This window comes from Sceloporus occidentalis, unplaced genomic scaffold, assembly GCF_023333645.1.
Source record: "Sceloporus occidentalis isolate IW3139 unplaced genomic scaffold, rSceOcc1.0.p SCAF_15, whole genome shotgun sequence".
Taxonomy (NCBI): Eukaryota; Metazoa; Chordata; class Lepidosauria; order Squamata; family Phrynosomatidae; genus Sceloporus; species Sceloporus occidentalis.
Window position 1 is genome coordinate 3684441 of NW_028316995.1, and position 16770 is coordinate 3701210.

The following is a 16770-nucleotide window of genomic DNA, read 5'->3' on the forward strand; positions in this document are numbered from 1 at the left end:
GCACATAAAATAATGTATTTTTTTGTATTTTTAAGTATTAAAAAATGGTTTCATGTGCTTTAGTGAAGCAACACTCCCAGCCTTGGGGATAATTATTATGATGAGAATGATGAGAGTTGTAGCCCTCATTAGCGACGGCACTAAAGGTTGCCGTACTTGTGGAAATGCCTTTCTGCTTTTTCTTTAGCGTATCTATTGTATTTAACCCGTCTTTATGTATGCCTACCCTGTAATGTGTTATGTACATATTACATACAGCTACTCGTGTAGTCTATGTGTTGTATCACTATAGAAAAGCTATGACAATTGGCCCGGCCTTCGATGGGGGAAAAATATGCCCATCCCCTGGCTGTCAGAGGGTTAACATGTAACTCATAGAATTGCTACTTATATGCATTGCATTCATCTTGAGAACCCCAGGGGTTTGACTTTTATTAGTTTGTGGTACAAATGTTAAAAATACGCATTACTAATAGCATTATTTTATGACTCTTGCGTGCAAACACTTTTACCCTTTAACCACCCACTGATTTAGCTTTCTATTTGTTTTATTTTTTATTAATTGAGCAACCGAAAATAGTTATTAGCTTTCTCTGCCATGAAAAATATAATTTAACATTTCTGGCAAACATAAAATTAGGTCCCGCAACTGCAGTTCGTATGTTTTTTGGGCAGTTGTCCAACTTTTGTTCAAATTTCTGAAAGTGGACACTATTTATAGGATACTCTTCTTTCTCAAGTATTTCCACTTAGAAGATTTTTTTTGTTAAAAGCCAGCTTTAACAGAGTTTCAGTAATAATGAAACCTTATCTAAGTTTCCTTTCCTTCCTACTGTAGTGGAAGACCATGTATATATGTTTGTATTAGCCGGGGTAATGGTGATGGTGCATGCACCTGCCTTCTGAATAAAGCGTGTGTAGTTTAATCATTGTCTGCATATTCTACCTATCCCATGTTTTTAAAATGCACAGTTGGTTAAACAACATCTATATGTGTGTTCCATGTGCTCCTGCATCTGCCCACCCAATACATAAGCGTGTGTGTGTGTGTGTGTATGTATGTATGTATGTATGTGTATGTATGTATGTGTATGTATGTATTTATGTATGTATGTGTATGTATATATTATATATATACATATATATTGTGGTAAAGTGTATGGGAGAGTGGTTGATGGGATATATATCTCACCTGGTTTCCTCAGCCAGGCACGGTAGCAAAGCCAGGAGCCCTCAGGTGAGGCTTCCTAAGCTCATTACTGGGGAGGAAGCCTTAAAAGAGAGGGCTGTTAGGTTTGAAGGGGGGAGGAGGGACTGAGGCAGGGAGCAGCTACAGCCAGCGCTGCAGCCCACCAGGTATGAAGCTTTATCTATGGAAAACCTGTTACTTTGCTTTGTGCCAGACCTAGGCTTGTAGAGAGGTATCCGGATGTTTAGTTAGAGCCGGACAGGCTTAGAGTTTGTTTTGTTTACAAGGTGCTCTGTGCCTACAGCATCTAAATAAACGCTTTACGTTTGAAACCTGTGTGAATACAGTCATTGCCGCCCTATGCGTGAGCTGTTCCCTACAATATATATATATATATATATATATATATATAATGTGACACACCAAAGTTGATGATATATTATGAGATGGTTCATTTTTTTATTAATGAAACTGAAAAAAATGTCTGTTGCTGGAAGATATTTTCTGTAATTATACAAATTCCTCCTTTTTGCATATCATGACTTAATTGTTTTGACTAGATGTGATAGATAAAAGAGAGAGCATAGACAAGGATGACACCAAGGCAGTGAACTTGGTCTGTTGGTTGGATGGTGGAATTGTCAATATATACAATATATATATATATATATAGCAAAGGATCACTGGAGCTGCTTATAAATGTGAACTCCACTCTGTAGGTAGCAACCATGAATTTATAAAAAGCTCTCAATGAGAGAGACAGGGGAAACAGAGGAGTAGTAGGTCAAAGCAGTTCTTTTCTTTATTTCTGGAAACACCGACCGGTTTTGGCGTCAACAAACGCCATTGTCAAGGTGAAAACATGTTGTCAACAATAACAGAGATGTCAAGAATTGTGGAAAGTGGGAAACGGAGGGATTACCATAAACCTAGGCTTGGAGATTTAGGTAGTGGGACGCCATCCATTATGCAACTCCTGAAAGAGTTAGAAGAGAGGGTGAAAGGACAGGAGAGAAAATATAGATCAGGATGACAACCATCCTACTGTTTCCATAAAGAAGCACAATACATTTAACATGTGTCGACTAAAAAATATGAATAGGAGCAGCTCTCTCTAGGTCAGGGGCGTCCAACATGCGGCCCGCGTGAGATCACAAGAGCCCTGCTGCTTACTTGTGGGAGGGTCTATTGTACTGCACAGAGGAAGCCGGAGGCCGCACCCCCTGCTGAAGTCTGTGAGCGGCATCGAGAGCTGTAGAGCAGGTAAGGGGGTGGGGTAGGTTGTGTGAATGAGTATGTCTGATTGAGGGAATGAATCTGTGAATGAATTAATTTGTGTGTGTGTGATAGCATGGATGTGTAAGTGCTGGAACCTAGGCATGATGGGACTGTGATTGCTGTTAGCAATCACACTCCTATCATGCCAAGTCAGCCAGTACATGCTGAAACCTGGCTAGCTGCCCCCCTTGTGTATTGATACTGCCAGCAGTAAGGGGCAATTGTGGTGTGTTACTTTTAATAAAAGTGTGGTTACACACTAAAATTGGACAAAAAATACAACGCCCAGCCAACCAGTACATGCTGGAATCTGGGTATGCCTGAGATTGCTGTTAACAATCATAATATAATTTTTAGTACAATTTTGGTGTGTAACTTACTTTTATTAAAAGTGTGTGGGGGGTCACTTTCAGTTTCGGCTAAGTGAACCCTGAATTTTCGGTTTTGGTCCAGAATTTTCATTTCAGTGCATCCCTAAAATAAATAGAACTATTTTATTTTTACTTATCCAGAATCCTGAATTTGTAGGCCCAGAAATCCCAGAAATCAGTGAGAGGAAAAGTAAAGGTTTTGTGTCATTTACTTTATTTTAATCTGCATATCTTATTAAAGGCCATATTTTCTCTCAGTGAAAAATGAGTGCGGCCCTCGCACGTATACAATTCTGATGAAGTGGCCCACTGCAGAAAAAACTTGGACACCTCTGCTCTAGGTCATATTCCTACAAACTGAGTATGGTGGATACTTAATTGTAAAATGTGCATTTCTATGTTCTCGGATAAATTTTGCTATTGATTTAATATATTTTAACTGGCTTCCTTAACAGAATTAAGGTGATATAACCTAGAAACATTCAGTAACAAAATGTCCTAATATGAACTTTATAAGGAGAGCTTAATCTACAACCTAATACATACATCCTTTATTTTTGTTGCTTCTTTAATATAAAGTAATATTCCTATATGATTAAAGTTCTAAGGAAGGCGTAGCCTTGGAGAGAGAGATAACGAGCCAAATATTCCCATTCCGTGTTTAAGTTGTCTAATTTTAGGTCGCACAAACGCATACTAATCCTCAGTATCTTAAGAAGCTTGAGTTAGCCCATGGCCTCTAATGGGCTAATTAAAGAAATCAGTCACAAGTTTTATTAATTATTCCACAGTCTATATGACTGTAATTGGAAAGTTGTTTTATAATTGGCATTTTTAAATTGATTAATTTTCTCCCTGGAGCCATCTTCTGGTGGCCTAAGTTACAAAGGCTCTATTTGTATAACTGTGCCTGTAAGTGTCGCCTTTGGAAGGATACTTTCACCCATTTCTGATACTCTACATAGTCAAAGAACTGCTTGGGCCTCCAGAAATGCTACTCTCTATCTGGTCAACTAAAATTTTTAGAGTTTCCAAATACTGGAAGTTTTCTAGACGTTCTCAAGTCATTAGTAAAGATTTTTTTCAGAAGCGAACAGGTAAAGAATGATCTACCAGTGCTTAGAACACTCAGGATTTAGACCATTGAGGAGCTTCTCAATCTAACTAGTCCTCCAGGAAGAGAGGCAAACCAATGCTTCCTGGATCTAAATCCAAATATTCTAGTTTGGGATTTCTTAGTGTCAGTCCTCACACACCTCAATAAAAAACTATAGTCGTTTTTAGGCCTACTTTAAATCGAGATCTGGATCTTGCTGCGCTCACAACCCATTCTGTTAGAGACACCCATAAAAGTTGTAGTTGAGGGATATCCTCGTCTTCTCTTTAACTTAGCTAGAGATTCATGAGTTCTCTTGAGCTTGCGTCAAAAATGATTGCTCATCGGACATCTAAGAGCAAAGAGAAAACGTAGGAGTCTGTGGAGGCCAAACAAATAATAAGAAACAAGAAATGAATCTATATAATAAAAGATCAAAAAGACAGAACTAATGTACATCCGTAAAAATAGATACTTCTTATTAAGGCTGTTTATACATTCTTATTCCTAATTTCACAGAAACTCACTTGAAAAAAAATATGTGGGAAACTTACTTACTTTTGTATTCTTTATTCAGAAATTTGGATCCAAACATTGGTTCCCATTCCTAATTATAGCAGAAACACAATAAAGTTGATTAATAGCAGAGATTTTGGTTCATGGGGTGTTTTATTTGACTTCCTGAACTCAAACAGTAGAAATAATTCTGTATTGTTTTCTGCTCATTTGTCAGACTGGAAAAGATGTTTTCATTGGCTTTATTTCGGGAAATCCACCTGATGTATAATGGAATTGACTGTCTTGAGACTTGTGCAGTTTTTGCAGGCTCCTGGATTTGTTTCCTTTTCTTTGCATCCAGAATGTGCACCGCATGAACAGAAATCCTCACCGGCAGGAATACTTTGCCGTCCATTGGGACACTTGCAATCAGGGTATTTTTTAATGCCCTCAGCATGATAGAACCTAAATGAATAGGTTCTATCATACTACATAAGCTACTTAATGATGTGCCATCAGAACTAACTGCCAGCTCTTTGGCTCCTAGGCGCATGCACATACACACACACCAAAGAGAGAGCTGCGGATCAATATGTTATATTGATAATCCCAGAGACGCAGAAACATTTTGTTAGACAAAGATAAAGCTCCTCAGTTGAAGGGTCCTTTGGCATTCCATTTACCAGTTTTGGTGATGTGGGAGGTCTGGTAGGGGCCACTCGGTGCAGGGGCCCCTCTCCTCCAGCACAGGTATTTCCAGAAACACAGACAGACTCCATTATGGGCATCAGCCAGTGGCGGAACTACCGGGGTCGCAGGGGTCGCGACTGCGACCGGGCCCCGGCGGCAGGGGGGGCCAAGCCAAGGGGCCGCCCGAAATCTTTTTTCCTTTTTTTTTTTTTTTTTTTTTTTTTAAATAAGGCAGGGGCGTCCAACATGCGGCCCTCGTAAGTGGCCGCAGCCAGGGCAACCGATCTTACACGAGCCGCACCTCAAGCCCTGCTACTTACTTGTGGGAGGGTCTTCTGGACTGCACAGAGGAAGCGGAGTTCACGTGACATCCTACTTCCTCTGTGCTTTAGCAGAGAAGGCAGAGGGAGGCCGCGTCCCCTGCTGAAGTCTGTGAGCGGCATCGAGGAGCTGCAGTGCAGGTAAGGGGGTAGGGAGGGTGTTTGAATGAGTGTGTGTGATTGAGGGAATGAATCTGTGAATGAATGATTATATGAATAAATGAGTGTGTGTGTGATAGCATGGATGTGTAAGTGCTGGAACCTAGGCATGATGGGACTGTAATTGCTGTTAGCAATCACACTCCTATCATGCCAAGTCAGCCAGTACATGCTGAAACCTGGCCAGCTGACCCCCTTGTGTAGTGATGCTGCCAGCAGTATGGGGTCTGCACTTACAGCCACCCTGTACCAGCATGTACTGGCTGACTTGGCATGATAGGAGTGTGATTGCTAACAGCAAGCACAGTCCCATAATGCCTATGTTCCAGCATTTACTGGATGGATGTGTAAGTGCTGGAACCTAGGCATGATGGGACTGTAATTGCTGTTAGCAATCACACTCCTATCATGCCAAGTCAGCCAGTACATGCTGAAACCTGGCCAGCTGCCCCCCTTGTGTAGTGATGCTGCCAGCAGTATGGGGTCTGCACTTACAGCCACCCTGTACCAGCATGTACTGGCTGACTTGGCATGATAGGAGTGTGATTGCTAACAGCAAGCACAGTCCCATCATGCCTAGGTACCAGCATTTACTGGTTGCCTGGGTATGATAGGAGTGTGATTGCTAACAGCAATCACACTCCTATCATGCCAAGTCATATTGCTAATTTTGTCCAATTGTGTGTTACCTACTTTTATTAAACATGTGAGTTTTTAGTATTATTTTTAGGTGGGGGTCATTTTCGGTTTTGGCTAAGTGAACCCTGAATGTTTTGGTCCAGAATTTTCATTTTAGTTAATCCCTAGAATAAATCTAGGGAATCCTGAATTTGTAGTCGCAAAACTTTCAAGGCCCAGAAATCAGTGAGAGGAAGAGTAAAGGTTTTGTGTCATTTTACTTTATTTTAATCTGCATATTTTATTAAAGGCCATATTTTTTGTCACAGTGAAAAATGAGTGCGGCCCGCGCACGTATACAATTCTGATGAAGTGGCCCACTGCAGAAAAAACTTGGACACCCCTGGATTATGCCCTTTGTACATGCGCCCCTTTTTCTTTGATTTTTTTACAGATATGATTCAATATGTAAATTGAATTTGTTGAAAAAAAATTGTTGGGTAAAAATCATGGTTTTTTGGGGTGGGTGAGGGGGTGGGGGGGCCCTTAACAGATTCTCGCACCCGGGCCCTGAGGCGTCTAGTTACGCCCCTGGCATTAGCTATGGCAAAGTAGGCATCCCAGGTCCGGTCATGTGACGGGATCTGCCAGTAACATGGACGCTGCTCCCATTCAAATAGAAAAAGCATGTGTCAAAATGAATGTGTCAGGATCCAGCAGCCTGCAGCTTCAGGAAGAGAGATACTCTGCAGGCAGGAGCAGTCACAATGTATAAAAGTGTGTGTATGCATGTATGTGGAGATACCGTTGTGCAGTATACATTGAGTCCGGGACACCATTCCCAAATCCTGCCGTCAGGATGAACTCTAGCTCTGTCCCAAAAAGCGGAAGAGAGGTAGAGCTCGGTGGGACAGCAGGAAACCGTGGCAAAATCTGGACAGTTGAGAGGGATGGTTAAGGCTTTTTGTGTCCATGTATATCAGTAAAGCACATGGACAGAAGCCGTATAGACGACATATGTAAAGAGAGATAGACCGTGTTATCCCAGGGCCCCTCCTGACCTTGATCTGCCCCTGAGAATGTATGTGGAATCCTTGGACATGATTGCTTATATATACCATATGGGCTCTTCTTGCCACAAACCTTGTTTTTAACTCTGTATTTTCCATGACCATAATAAAATTGCTATTTTCCTTGTGATTTTAGTAAACACAGAACCTGTTTATAGATATAGGTCTCATTAAAAATAATTATATGATATCTAAAGGCGCAACATCTGATTAGTACATAAACTTCGCTTGATTTGGATAAGTGATCTTCCTGCACGCAATGGGCATACAGTAGGTACCCACAAAAATCTGGGACAGTCGGGTGGGGTGATGTGACAGAATCGCTGCACCTAGCCTTGCATCCTAATTTGCGGATAATTATGTATAGTTGTGTGATAAAGTTTGTGTGTTCCAGGGAGGGTGTATATATATATATATATATATATACCATATATATATATGGGGCTGCTTGTAGTCACCCCCCCGTATGGTGTTTATCAGATGCCAATTGTTATGCCTTCACATCTGGTCGTCATTCACATACCCCACATATCTCTAATGCCGTGGGAGCCAGAGACAGATCGCCAATGGCGCTGACTTGAAGAAGTGGTCTTTTTATTAACTACCACTGTTATTAACTATAGCGACAGTTTAAAAAAAAAAATGTCTGCATGCTGCCAGCTGATTTTTTGCTAGATTAGCTAGCCAGCATGCAGGAAGAATTCTCTCATTCTTGCTAACTTGTAGATTTTGGTTTGGTCCGACTTGCATATGCATTTGCCTCCTTTCGTCCAAGGCATGCTGGAGATGAGTTTGGGTGAACACATTACCTGCTGCCTCTGCCCACTTACCCCAAGTCAATCCAGTGTTGGCTCAGCGAGAGTTCCCATGGGGTCTAACTGATTTCAGTTGAAGTGCTTTCCTGCCACTGCTTGTCTGCTTCTAGAGACTACAGAGGGAGATTTGATAAATATAGTATTATAGCTTTCAATCAATTTGTCTTGATTTTCCTGAAAGAAATGTGCCGTTTAGAGAAAAGTGTGAGAGCAAAGAAGCTGTGTCATCTGAGCTTCAGTAAATGCACGCAGTCCGTGTCCCGCATTACCCTTGTGTCATCATTTACATGAACTCAGCTGGTAAGCTTCTGGACAGGTGGCCGCTTCACACCCAAATGATTATCACCCTTTCCTTTATGTAATCCGATTTATCTGTATCCTATAAACACTGGCTCTGCTCAAAGTCATTGCCACTCATGGGAGATCACCCTCACGCAAGGAGCAAGTTAATGGAACAAACATTTTCTCCATAATAAGTGCAGATACTGTTTAAGCTTAGGAGATACCATATAATATATATACTTAACTCCTTGGTACATGTGTGGAGTCTTATACCCCCCGTGTTAAAGGGACACTCCAGCAATCAATGCAATTTAATTTATAAGACAACTGAATTGTTCCCCATAAAGACAATCAGAATTCAGCTTTCCTCTCAAATGCTTCAAGCTTAAAGAAGGCTCTTTAAGAATGCTTAAAGATTTATACACCTATCCGGCTTTAGCTGGAGAGAAGCTAGCCTCGTGCGGCGAACCATGCGTACGGATTGGGCTAGATGAGTCCGCCGCGTAAAAAAAGATGCAAGTTGGGTGGTAACAGTCATGGCTAAATAAATTCACCCTACCACAGAAAGAGGAAAGTGACCCAGAGACCCAGGGAAGCAGAACTTCACCCGGAGTTCCCACATATACTGGATTGGACTTAAAGACCTCTGTCCCTCTTTTATATGCATTCATAATATTTGGTTGGAATTGTTTGAATGCGTTAGTCTATCTATAGTCACAACATCAAATAAAAATTCTTGGTAAAGCCAGCTCCCTTGGAACAAGTGTCTCTTTTGGGCCATCTTAAGCCGTGCTGAGAGGTATTTAAGGATATTGAGTTTATTTTTAATTTTTAAAAGATGAAATGTTATCATACAATACTTAAAAGGCAAAAAATAAAATAAAAACAGTGGATATGTTTATTGCTCTGATATATCCAATGCTTTGTCCTGCTTTTATGTTTCATGTTAGGGGGCCGCCTTTGCCATTTTAATCAGTGACAGGAAATGTTTATTCATAATCGATGGGTGGATTCTGTTTTCAGCCTTTCTAAACAAATTCTTGCTGCATCCTGTTTAAATAGAATTGCGTAATAATGGTAGCTGAGTGAAGAAGCCTTCATGGTAGGCAAAGTGTATTATATATTGACTATACAAGGAGGCTTTAAGTAAAAGTCCGGTTATAATGTTACCAACATAATTAGCAATATTTCTGCGAAAGATGTATAGATATAGAATGAGGGTCCTGCTGAAGACTATCATAAAATCATTCTCACTGGACCAACAAGCTATAACTGATCCTGTCCTTATAGCTAATTATACCCCTATATATTCTTTGCTTAAAAAATCAGCTAGCCCATTTATAGGCATCTAGCGAATTTTTTAGGCCAAGGTCTGTGCGTAGTGGATTCCACACCTCTATTGTAAAGAACCTTGTTCTCTGCTTGAAGTGCAAATTCCTTTCTTCAAGTCTGACCTACAGATCAATGGTTAAAAAATGAAAGCAGGTATAGCAGGTAAGCAATCTATATTATTGTCATCAAGTAGAGATGTTTTTGTTATTAATCATCTCCCATCCTGTTTTTCATGGGACAGTCACTCATGTGGCCACCTTATGAGTTTCACCCTGAGTCTCCAGGTCAATTGCTGCTTCCTGAGGTCTCAGGATCATTCTTTTCTTTCTGTAGGTGGGAAATGGTCTTTAGCTACTCCTACTTCCCACCCCATTCCATTCCCACCCCATGTAATGCTATATGGGGCTTGCCCTTGTCTGTGATTAACCTGCCCCCATAGAAAGCCGTTCCTCCAAAAGAGGGAGAGCTCCACGTAAACTACCCTGGGAAGTTGCCAGGTAGAGATGAGTTATTACACTATAGGGCTTTTGCCATTTTTTTTTGCTGGCCATAAGCATCAATCCTACTACATTTTTGTCCCTATTGTTCCCCAAAAACCAAATTTTTTTTACATAGTTATAAACAGCTATTTTCACTATAATTATAACATTTTGGATAAGCGATGTAAACATTTAACACAGCTATGTATTATGTAATAATGGGAAATTGTTACTTGGCATTTGCTGATAAGGTTTATTGAGTAACTTAATGATTAGTTTTCCTGTTTTGGTTAATAAGTATGGCAGCAGTTGGTGACTAGACCTTCTGTAGACTTCATTGAAAAGCTGCACAATTACAATACTGCAATAAAGGGATATTTTGGACAATCTTGAGCTTCCAACTTTGTGGGGACAGTTTGGGGAAGGCCCTTTTCTATTCCAGCATGACTGTGCCCCAGTGCACAAAGCAAGCTCCATAAAGACATGGTTGGATGAGTTTAAAGAACTTGACCGGCCGCACAGAGCCCTGACCTCAACTCCATCGAACACCTTTGGAATGAACTGAAACTGAGATTGCGAGCCAGACCTTCTAGTATCAGTGCCTGACCTCACAAATGCCCTACTGGATAAATGGACAAAATACCCACAGAAACTCCCCAAAATCTTGTGGAAAGCCTTCCCAGAAGATTGGAAGCTGTTGTAGCTACAAAAGGGGGACCAACTAACAGAGACATATTAATGTCTATGCATTTACAATGCAATGTCATAAAAGTCCTTGTTGGTGTAATAGACAGGTGTCCCAATACTTTTGTCCATATAGTGTATGTATTTACAAGAAACAATTGTTTTAACCATCTAAAATTTGCCTTATTCATATTTTTTGGGGAAACTGAAAAAGCTTTTTAAAAGAGTCCCTTCACCTTTAGTGAAACAAATAAGATGGGCTTCTAAGGTGTGTTTTCTTAACACTATAGTAAATTACAGTTAAATTGTGTCTTAGTGGAACAGCGTCTCTAAGAAATCAGAACAAGGCAACTTTAAACGCCTACTGAAGATAAGAATGCACCAAAAAATTCCAGTTAGCGACCAATCTGTTAATGTGAATTATTTAGTTACAGAGAATCCTGATTAGTGTGACAATATTTAATCAACATCTGTCAGAACGAAACAAAACATCAAAGCTATTCTTTCAGGCAGTTTATCGACAATACTATCCTCCCACTTATAAACAAAAATATCGCGTTCATCAAAATATAGAAGGCTGGCAGAACACTTTGTGCCGGACTTTCAGCCTGCTTGTCCGTCACAAATGAAGTTGCACCTGCCACATTCTTCAATTTAAACTTAGAGTGCTGTGGTTACAAAGATAACTAGATTTTTTTTCCCCCATGGACATACTTGTTTTCAACAAATTATTGTTTGCGTTTTACATAGTATATCCCTACACAGATCCTTAACCTTTGAGAAGTCATAGTTCAAGAGTGGGCTTTGTTAAAGCAATAGTTTGTGTACATTAATGGTAGAGTTTTGATGTAACGACATGGTGGAAGGAGAAGACTGGCATAGGCATTTTCTAGCCATGTTCTGCCTTTGTGAAAAGGTCTCTTGGCCGATGTCCAATTCCGTACCTGGAAGTTACTCAGGGTAGACTATCCAGAGCTCTCTCTTTTCTATGGAAAGGGACACGGCCGGGCTGGGGAAAGTAGGAAGGGAGTGGGAAGAAGAACAATTTGACTCGTGAAGCAGGTCTTCGAGGCTGCTTTTGTGTCGGTTGACTAATATGAGGAAATATAGAGGCAATATAAAGGAGATGTTCACAGTGTTAAGGTACATGTTTTCTGGAACCACTGCTATTATTTAACCAAAAAGACTTGCAATAAATGTACTGTTACAGAGCTAATGGCTGGGTGGGGCAGGCCGCAGGGGTCCAAAAGTCCTGAAAACGGTCTGATCCGACAGGAATGAAGGGATGACAGCTCCTGGACCACATCCCTAGAGAAAGAGTGCTCTATTGTAAGATTTACCTCCATAGTGTGCCATAATTCTCGATGGGTCAGTTGAGGAGACCAGAAATTTCCCTTGAAACCATCCCAGTTGTACAATGCATGGCTAGAAGATGCCAGCCCTCCCCTGGCTAGTATCAAATACCAGTACAAAGTTTGGGGCAAGCATAATGGGATAACAAACCGGGACGACAGGATGGGAATAGTATACAAAGATGAAATATAGCAAATAATCCCCGCTTCCCACCCAGAAAGTAATATTTATGCACAGGGAGTATGCATGAAGTAATGGTGCTACTTTTCAGTAACTACGAAGGAACTCACCTAGAAATGTGTATCTACAATTTTGCAACTAAACTAATTTTTTATTTATTTGTCATATTTAAAAAACATTTTTTTACTGCAAATGTTTGTCCAGTGAATTTTACCATTTTTTTTAATATAAAACCTGAAAGATTCATAAGTCTGTATGTTGATCTGGTTTTCTCCCCAATTGAGTTTACATTGTAAATTCTGTTAAACCTTAAATGTTCTATTGTGGCAACATTATAAAATGTAATATAATGAAACAGCGAAGGAAAATAATATTTTATATAAATATTTATTGATTGGTCAATTTACCAATCAATATGCATAATTCTGAGAATAAAATACTCTTCTACATATCCTTTTAGTTTTTTTAATTTATATTTCATTTTCTTTGGATAAGTAAACTGCAAAGGTCGAGAGAACAAAGTGTGACATTTTAGCGTTAATAGCTTTCAAATGTTGGCATCCCTCAGTAATTCAATATAATTACATGTGATTTCTAAGCCATGGGAACTTCTGCTAGCTTTGAACTTCGTCTTCCCAGTGTTTACTTGTTACTGGCCTGGGAGAATAAATATATACATAAGTCGCATATCAGCTGACCAGTCTTTTGCAATGTTTCCCAATGCATGTTATATCTAACCAGAATAATTATCTAAATGTATGTAACATGTTGTTTTTAAACTTAAGTACCCCTTTATAAGGTTTCCAAATTAGAAGTACCCATGCTATAGAAAAAATATATTCATGGACAATATTTCCCAGTTGAGGTTCTAGCATAATTTATTCATCCAAACACCCTTCTAAATTGCTGCCTGTAGCATGTTACATTGATCATGGTCATTAACAACTTTTTTTTTAACCCTGTAAGTTCTGAAAAGTAATAAAATGATGCCATATCGCCTGTTGGGTATCTTGAAATTCGGGTTCCAGGTCTCAGACAGTGTTACTCAAGTATTGTGATATTTCTTTCTCTAGGATCGCCTCTTTTTTGTCATGGAATATGTGAACGGAGGAGATCTAATGTTTCAGATTCAACGTTCGCGTAAGTTTGATGAACCTCGGTCGCGATTTTATGCAGCAGAAGTGACCTCAGCTCTCATGTTTCTTCATCAACATGGTGTTATATACAGGTAATGCAAATTTGTTGGACTTTATTTTCCACTTGGTACACTTGAATATTTGTACGACTATTTGTACCTGTGATGAACTATGCACACTATGAAAGTTCTAAATGACATTCCCTTCAGTGTAACTATCGTGAGTGCCATATTTGTGGGGGTTGTTGCCCCAGGCATGAGCTTGGCCACTGCCCCTTTAGACATAGAGCTGTGGAGAACCTCCCTCTGCTGGGTCTTCTCCTCCAGAATGCCCAGATATGATGTCTTATTCCAGCGCTCCACATTAGTTCCCATGGAAATGATACTACAGAGGTCTGCAGAGACCCCATGATACAACTGGGCTGATTTTGAGGGTCTTCCCAGCTGACCCATTGAGAACCATGGCACACTATGGGGGGCGAGACAATGGAACCATCTGCCCCTAGTGATGTCTCCCAGGGCTCCCTCCCCTTAGGCCTAGGCCAGAACACAACACTTACTATAATGGAGCCAGAATTACCTACAACCAGATGGGTCCTTGGGAGTGGTGGGCAATTGTTTATTATATAACATCATATTGTGCTGAGGGATATTCAGACATTACTAGTTGCCACATTGAGTGAAAAACAAGTGTAGTGAACCTTCCCAGATTATAATTATCTTTTATTTAAATAGTGTCAACAATTTACGCAAAACTAGAACTGATGGACTAATGCAAACGGATACATTAGGTAAAGAGGGTTCTGCTTAAAAGCTTACAGTCTAGAGGATTGGAGAATGTTTTGATATATATATATATATATATATATATATATATATATATATATATATACGGGACTTCATACAGGCAGCACTGCAACTCCAACTGCCTAAGGGGCAGCACTGCAACTCCAACTGCCTAAGGGGCAGCACTGCAACTCCAACTGCGTGAGAGCTGCGGGCAAAACTGATTTATTTAGCTGAGGAACAACTATTGCCAAATTGTGCCCTCTGCTACGCTAGCATGAAAGGTCTTTTGCTCAAGAATATACATTCGCAATCGCATAGATCACATGATTATCATGAGAAAAGGGACCCGACCTTAGGGTACAAAGTACCTTTGGTCGGGAAAGGTCAAATGATTATTCCAGTATCACATATGTAAGCGTTTAGTTAAACAATTGTTATTACGTTCAAAAACAGTGAGCCTAATAGCCTTGGCTTTGTAGGTTGCAGATTGTCCTATCACAACCTGTTCCGGATTACTTGTTTAGAAAGCTGCAGCTGTTTATCTTTCCTGAGTTTTAGCGTTTGATGAATGCCTGGAGGCATCTCCAGTTTTGTGTGCCAGTACTATAACACAAATAAGAGTTTCTGGCACGGTTGGTACACAGTGGCCCATCAGTGACCCTGCGTAGATCAAGGCAATCTCGTTTCTCCTCTTCCCCTTGTGTCTCTACTCACTGGCGCTTCCTGAGTTTGTTCAACTCGTCTCCAGAGTAAAGGAGTCAGTGGGCAGCAGATGTAAGGCTTTTTAACCCAGTGCCCTCTCCTCTCATCACTGAACAGAAAGACTCTTTAACAAACTGAAATCAGACTAGAAAAGAAATCTACGAAAACAAAACTCTACATTAAACCAGTTTGTTTTCTGGCTTTGCACAAATGGATGAGGATGCATTTATTAATTGCAGTTTGTCTGCCACAAAAATATTTTTTAACCAAAAAAAAAAAAGAATTTGTTGTTATGGTGTAATACAATAAACAGATTTACTTTATGTAAAAGTTCTAAGCTTGTGTCATTTGCACAAGTCAAGATACATTTTTAGTGTCTTTTTATGCTTTGACCTGGATATAAACTAATTAAATTTTTACAATATAAAACTAGGAAATTTCCCCAATCGTAGTTTTTTGCATTTCATAACCCAAACCTTGCATTGGGGAACGGCTATTAGAGGCAGGCGGGAGGGTATGGTCAGAGCATCGGTTGGGATGTGGATTGGGCAGAGCCGGACCATGCACTTTCTTCACCATCTATTGATATGTGAAGACGTACGTTGAGATGCATCATCACTTTGTGGCACACAGCTCCAGTGCCATGCGAGGGGGCCATGTCAGAGATGGGATTGTGGTCCGTGCTGCAGACCTCAATCAATGTTACAGCTCAGTGGGCCAGTTAAGGGACTGTTTGAAGGTATGGCAATTTAACGCGTCTTTAAGCTTGTCAGTCAGTAGAACTGTATTGTAAGAAGTCTCTAAGATAATGGAAGCTGAGGTCCTTGCCAGCCTGTGGCAGAGCCAGCATTATATGAACAATGTCCTGTCCTTAACTTATCTCCTTTCTTCTCACCGCACCCTTACCAAGGCTCTGATGAGAGACAGAATAATAGGGAGAAACGCTGATCCCGAGCAACAAGAACTTCAGATAGTTTTGCCATAGTATACACATAAGTGTTCTGTTTAATAGATATATATTGCTTATTTTAATCTGTAAATAATATAAGATGGGGCTCATTTAGTGCAAAGATCTGAAAAATGGAACTTGGAAAGTGACGTTAATATTATGTATAGATTTATATAGCGTTGTCGTATTCCACAGCGCTGTACAATTGGTATACAGGACATAACAAGTAGTGAATCCCATAACAATTTGGGTTTATAGAAAGGAAAGGTAAGGAGGCCCTGTTCAAACAAGCTTTCTTGAGTTGTCTAGTCGAACAAGTGTGTGTTAATGTTCTACCTACCTACCCAACCTGCACGGGCCTGCCCTGAACTCCCACTGACCCAAGCTTGCATCATTTACTTATAAGCTTTAATATGTTTATGTTGATGCAGGTATGTGCCAAATTCAACACATCATAGCGTTCAGTTATTATTAGTAACATAGTAACATAGTTCATAAGGTTGAAAAAAGACCAAAGTCCATCAAGTTCAACCTATATACATATTGTGTCCCTACTGTGTTGATCCAGAGGAAGGCAAAAAACCCTTATGAAGCAGATGCTAATTGCCCCATACCAGGGGGAAAATTCCTTCCCGACTCCAAATATGGCAATCAGAATAAATCCCTGGATCAACGTTCTGTCCCTATTAATCTAATATCCATAACTTGTAATATTATTGCTTTCAAGAAACACGTCCAGGCTCCTTTTGAACTCTTTTATTGAGTTTACCATCACCACTTC

The 16770-nt window shown here is 40.1% G+C and overlaps 1 protein-coding gene across 1 annotated transcript in view; it reads left to right on the plus strand.

Annotated features, from left to right (window-relative positions):
* Positions 1 to 16770, plus strand: part of LOC149303153 (protein kinase C epsilon type-like) — a 154784-nt gene that overhangs the window by 115762 nt on the left and 22252 nt on the right. Inside the window, exon 11 of the mRNA XM_089481650.1 lies at positions 13488 to 13642. Coding sequence (XP_089337776.1) covers positions 13488 to 13642 — 155 coding nt within the window. The remainder of the gene's footprint in view (positions 1 to 13487; positions 13643 to 16770) is intronic.